The sequence below is a fragment of the Apteryx rowi genome, unplaced genomic scaffold, assembly GCF_003343035.1.
Source record: "Apteryx rowi isolate R43461 unplaced genomic scaffold, aptRow1 scaffold_190, whole genome shotgun sequence".
NCBI lineage: Eukaryota > Metazoa > Chordata > Aves > Apterygiformes > Apterygidae > Apteryx > Apteryx rowi.
The window spans coordinates 1339084-1344934 of record NW_020448197.1 but is presented as its reverse complement, the minus strand read 5'-3'; the positions used below and the strand labels follow the sequence as shown (position 1 = coordinate 1344934).

Here is a 5851-nt window from a genome sequence, read left to right as displayed (position 1 = left end):
CCTGGGCGGGGCTGGGCGGGTGGCTGGTGTCCCAACAGCCCGGCCTTCGCCCCTGCGAGTGGGGGGGAGGCGAAGCGAGCAGCCGTGGGGCGCGCTGGCAAGCGAGAGCGGCAGGGGGGCTCCGGCGTGGCCTTGGCAGGTGGGGCCGAAGAGGGGAGACGAGGGGGCGCGGGGAGCCCTGGGGGGCGACGCTGCAGGCCCTGCAGGGGCGAGGGCCTCCGCGGGGTTAGTTAGCTGCACGCAGCGGGGCTCAGCCGGCCTCGGAGGGAGCACGGCTGTTGGGACCTGTGCGGTGTGCTGGCTCTTAGCTTCCCCTCCTGTGGTTTAAGTGACTTTTTAAGTGTTTTCTGTGGCTGTTGAGTGCTGCTGGGTAGATCACGCAAACCACCGTGCAGCTGGGCTCGGCTGGAGGAAAAGCAGGGTGCTGTGCTGTGCTGTGCTTTGCTTTGCGTTGCAGGAGGTCGGGCATGCGTTGTCCGGGCTGGAGATGAGGCTGTGGGAGGACATGGGGCAGCGATGGGGAGGTGCTGGGATCTCCAGGATGGTCTGTATGGACCCTGCATGAGACAGAGCTCCTTGTTTTTGCATGTAGCGGGAGCTGCACAYTGAGGATTGCGTTTTACACGTGGTTTCTGCGAGGGTTTCTGACCGGGCTGCAGGTGCATGTGCTGTAAGCTGTGATTCCTGTGCTGCGGGAACATGACTGTGTGCGATGTCTCATGCCTCTAATTAGCCTTAGGGCTCTCCTTCCCCGCTGTGCTTGCCAGTGTGTGTTTAATGGAAGGAATGAATTGATTTGACTAAATTACAGTCTGATGCAAGTTGTTGTCCCAGATTCAAAGGGGAAAGCTCTGTAAGAGAGAAAGATGAGAAATCCTGAGGCTGAACTCTCCCAGATTGCAATTCTGACTCTGGAGATCATTGAGGATGAATTTGGATCAGCAGGATTTAAAATGTAGGCTCAGATGCTCCATGCCTTCATGTTCGGAGTGGATGGGAGAGCATCCTGCTTGTACTTAATCAGTCGAGGGGATCAGGGCTGCTCCGCTCAGTGTGGTGTCATTCTTCTGCCTAAAACACAAAAAACATGTCCACTCACGTCCAGCGCTYCCAGGGATGTCGGTGATATCTCTTGGGTGTCACTCAGAAGAGTCCTACAGACTTCCAGTCTTCATGAAAATGCCCAAAAGCCTGACTCCATGAAAAATCAGGGTTCCCATTGACTGTGGAGGCAGGAGGCTCGTGGTGTCTTTTGCAGCTGTGTGCRTGCAGCACGAATGGCAGTTCCCCAGCGGCTGCGCACTTCCGTATCGGTTTGTTGGGTTCACTGTTTGCCCTTGCTTTAGCCGGCTCTTCCTTTCCTCCCCTTGTGACAGCTCCTCGTGCTCCCAGGTCTTATCGGCCTTATCTCGCAGCACTGTCCATATCCTTCCAGTCTGGCTGTTTGCCCCAGCTCCAGCCAGCTTCCCAGGCTGAGTTTCTCCTACGTCCTGTTGTGGTTCCTTTCCCCTGCAAGCTGGGTTAGTTCCCCTCCAGCCCTGTACGTTGCCTCCTGCATTTTCAGCTCTCTTGCCTTTTTCTGCAAGCCTGTCACCTCCCAGCTGTGACCATCTCCTTGGTCCAGCAGTCCAGTCGTCTCCTCCTTTTGTGCTCTAGAAGTTAGGTGACGCGCCGGTCTGGGCCTTGCATAGCAAGAGGGGCCGTGGCTTGGTAGGAAAGGATGATGGTTGACTTCCCCCWGCCCTGATGAAAGTAGCAGCGTCAGCGTGTAACCCCAGAGCACGGCTGTCGCGGCAGGTCTGCGAGTTTCCCGCTTGCGCCTTGTCCTGCTCTCTCCCGGCAGGGCAGTGAGCAGAGCCGGGGTTGCGACCGCTCTGGGGCTGCCGCTGAAATAGCCTGAATTGGATGTAGGCCCCTAAAAAGCGTGGCCCGTTTTTGAGCGTGTGCACTTCCATGCAGGCACAGACCTGCTTTGGGGGCCTTGTCCTTGTTGCGATGTGTTTTGGCCTCAGGGCTGCCCCTGCTTTAGCTGTTCTTGTGGAGGCAGCGTTTGGGCAATGCACCCTCTTCCAGGTATCCCCGGGTTGGGGGTGAGAAACGCTGTAGAGAAGTCTTGGGTGTCTCCAGGAGGTGGACTCCACTGACATGCGGGTGCTGGGGGTGCGTTGGACAGYCTTGACTCTCTTAACCTGGAACCTCCTTGATCAAAGCAAAGACTTGAGTTTGTCTCTGCTCTAGGGAGCACGTTACAGAGCTTGCACGTGTCAGCAGAAGGCTTCAGCCCGTCCTCRTGGTGGCTGAGAGCTCGTGATGTCCCCGGGTAGCTGCTTTTCTCAGGATGGGGTGTGGGAAGCTGTGCTGCAAGGGAGATACTTAATTTACTGCTCCTGTCACCAGGTGTTTTGGCAAGTGCTGCTGTTCTCGCTTGTTGTTTTGACCCTGGCGTACACGTTAGTGTGTGACTCTGGCTGTGAGGTGTGCCAGACCTGAGGAGCGTGTTGTTTCGATGTTTTTGAATCAGGAAACAGCTGATGAACAGTCAGTGAAACGAGTTTGGCAGGTCTTGGCCCAGGCTGGCAGAGGAGGAGGCTGTTTCTGTTGGGTAAGGCYGGCTGGCCGGGGCACCGGCGGTTCGGTGGCTCAGGCAGTCCCGCGCGGCAGAAACCCACTGCGGTTGGCGCTTGCTGTCAGCGCTGCTGAGACGCGGAGGGCTCGAGCAGACCGCAGGGTTCACGTTTGCTCCTGGTAGCAGCCGGGAGACGATGGCAGCGCTGTCAATGTGCTCTGATCTAATTAGCCCAGGGCACAAGCTGCTCTCGTAACTGGAAGTTACGGCCTGTCGCGTGAGATGCGGCAGTTCTAGCAATTTGCACTGGACTGGGAACAAACATCATCAACTGTCGCGTCTCGGCAGGAGGAAGGTGCTGTCGTGGGGTCTGTTAACTGTGTCCCTCGCGACTGCTGGAGTGGAGCCTCCGGCCCTGGAGGTGACGGGGATCCGGAGGCGGCAGCCGGCCCTGGGCGCCAGCAGGAAGCGTGTGGAGGGGGCAGGAGGTGGGTCGCAGGCCAGCRCCTCAGCGCTCCAGTTTCTCCCCAGCTGACTTCGTGGTTGCCCCATAAAAAAGGGCTGAACCCTTTACTAGTGCTGTAAAAGCCTGTGCTGCTGCCCGCTGTGTGCCGAAGGCTGCACGCAGCCCGCGTTTCCTGCTTTCCCGTCGGACCAGATGTGGGTCAGGCTCCTCCTCGGCTCTGCTGGCAGCCGGGAAGGGATGCTGAGGCCACAGGCCACCCGGCCTCCCTCTGCCCACGTTGTTACAGGCATAGAAATAGCCTCGTCTTTGAGGCGCAACAGCGAGAAGCGAGAGCTAATTTTAACACCTCCGACACCACGCACATCCCCGCTCGCGCACATCCCCACGCGCCTCCGGTGCTGCGCCGTGGGAAGCGTTCGCTGCTTCCTGGCTCTCCCGCGTTGCCAGGCTGGGGCCGGAGCTGGGCTGTCCCGCGAGCCTCCTCACGGTGAGTCTTGGGAGGCTGCTGGAGGTGCCGCAGCCCCCGCCGGCCTCGGGGGAAGCGGGGGGTCGTACCCCGCGCAGACCGGAGGGGAGGCTTAGGCTGGCTGCGGGGTTGGGATTTAAAGGTTGCAGCTCTCCCCAGGGAGAGCCCGGCGGTGCCTGAGCCCTGGCCCTGCCCCCGGGGGTGTCTGTGACGACAAGGAGGGCGGCAGGGATTTCCCTGAAATGTCAGGAGTCCCTGTGTTCTCTCTGACGCTCTGAGCGGGTGTCTGCCACGCTTGGGCTGCTTTGACTCCGTGCTCAGGCCTGGAGGAAAGTGTCGAGCTCTGCGCTGCTGGTGAGGACGTCGCCTGGGACCCCGGCGGGCTGGGGCAGCGCGTGGTCCGTGGGTCCGCTGGGCTGCCAACGGCTGGGCGCGTCGTGTCTCCAGGTGGGAGAGCTGCCGGGCCGGGAGCCCTCAGCACCGGTGTCCCGTGCGCCCAGGCCACGTTGGGTCAAGCTTCACTGCCCGTGTCCTCATTTGTGTCCACTGCGGAGAGAGCAGCTTTGAGGGAACGAGTCTCTGGGCTCGGGTCAGAGCCAAGGGGGTCTTTGTGGCGGCTGTTCCTCGCTCAGTTCCCTTCTTGCACTCCTCACGAGCTGCCCTCCCTGCGTAASAGTCCCCTGCCAGCGGAGCTAGCCCGGACTGGGCGTTAAACGTTGAAGCCTTCGTGTACTACTCCACATCCCCCAGAATAGCTGGTCCCCCTGGAGCGAACTGCTGCCAGGAAGGAAGAGAGTTTTATTTCCTGCCTAACTTTGCCCCTCTCTCCTGCAGGTGCCAGTGTCAGAGTCCTTCTCGGTGTATGTGTGGTAACAACATGTCTGTCCCCCTCCTTGCCGATGCAGTGACTGTCTCAGGGGCAGAGCGGGAGACTGCTGCGGTAAGGGTGCTGCGCGCGGGGCCCGGCCGGCTGGGACGGGCTCCCGCTTCTGTCTCGTTCTTCTTTCCTTTTAGCGCTATTAAAGATGAGCTGTTTCGTGTGGCTCAGAGGGGGCTGTGAACTGAGCCTGTGATGCCTTAGCTCTTCAAACATGCATCTTAGTGGCTGGTTAAAGGAGGTGCAGGACCAGCAAGGTCTCCTTTGGCTGGGGAGAAGTAACTGGTCCCTCTGGGCTGGGCTGGGCTGTTACTGGTGCTTGGCCCAGCGCAGAAGCAACAGGCACAACCTCACAGCCTGTCTTAGATTTAAGCCTGTAGAGGATGGGTTTTTGCAAGGCTTTGGTAAGCTCAGCCTCCTCTCAAACTGGTGTCATCCAGGCATCATGAGATGGTCCATCACTGACTGGTTCTCTGCYCTAAGCTGGGCAGCCAAGGGAGCAGATGACACCCACAACCTGGCTGTGACAGCGGATGCTGGCACGATGATGATGGTGTACCTGTTCCACCCATGCGTCATGCTCAGAGATGCAGAGACGTGTCATTAGCGTTGGCTATTTCCTGCCCAGTTGAGTCTCTTCTAGTTTAGTCACTACGTGGCCTTTTGCCACGTCCCTGCTGCTTCCCTGCRAGCCCAGCGCTGTCTCCCTCCCAGGGCCCCAGCTGTCGCACCAGCTAACTCTTTTGTTTTTCTGCTTGATTTAACAGGTCATTTTTTTACATGGGCTTGGAGACACGGGGTGAGTATTCCTGGATCCAGCTCTGACTGTGACGCGTGGCTCGCTGGACGCCTGGCCCTGCTTTGACGGGCTGGCAGGATGCCCTGTTTGCTAGCAGATGAGCTGGGGTGGATGCGCTGAGAGAGCCCGGGCCTGGCCGCTTGCTGCCAGCCCCACGGCTGCTCTCCGCAGGGGTCACTCCGAGATTTGTCTCGGGCTTTGATCTCGGCCATGATAGCCCTAATAGGGGATTTCTGGCCAGCAGCTGTGTGCGCTTCAGCTTGAATATTTATGAGCCCAGCAGCCCGACAGCCCCCCGCCCCCTGCGGGTTTGATTTTCTGCTTTCTTTAAGGCAAGCAGATAAGCACTGCAGTTTTTTCTGTCCTTGGGAGGGCTGGGAGCGGGGTTGTGCCTAGGTGAGTGCATCTCCGTGCGTCTCGCAAGGCCACGTTAGAGGACAGCGGCAGATACAGCAGTAACAAAAGAATTTTCCCTGCAGAGGAGGTTCTCTCTCCTCCCTTGCTGATAGCAGCTCCTCTGCCTCGAACTGCTGGGCTCTGTGTGCTGCATTTGCCCRTAGAGGAGATCTGTACCGGGGATTTGCACTGGGCTGCAGGCTGCTGGGTGGGTAGGAGCTGGTGCAACAGAGCATCAGGGCAGGGAAAGGGGCTCAGCAGCTTGGAGAGAACCTGTCCTT

At 59.2% G+C, this 5851-nt stretch overlaps 1 protein-coding gene across 2 annotated transcripts in view; it reads left to right on the top strand.

The window, feature by feature from the left end:
- LYPLA2 (lysophospholipase II) overlaps nt 1–5851 on the top strand; it is a 12016-nt gene that overhangs the window by 963 nt on the left and 5202 nt on the right. Inside the window, exons 1-3 of one of the 2 annotated variants that reach the window (XM_026062455.1) lie at nt 4350–4438; nt 4816–5002; nt 5143–5174. In XM_026062455.1, coding sequence (XP_025918240.1) covers nt 4946–5002; nt 5143–5174 — 89 coding nt within the window. In that variant the 5' untranslated portion in view covers nt 4350–4438; nt 4816–4945. Of the gene's footprint in view, nt 1–4332; nt 4439–4815; nt 5003–5142; nt 5175–5851 lie in introns of those variants that run through there. The other variant, XM_026062453.1, reaches the window with a different exon arrangement.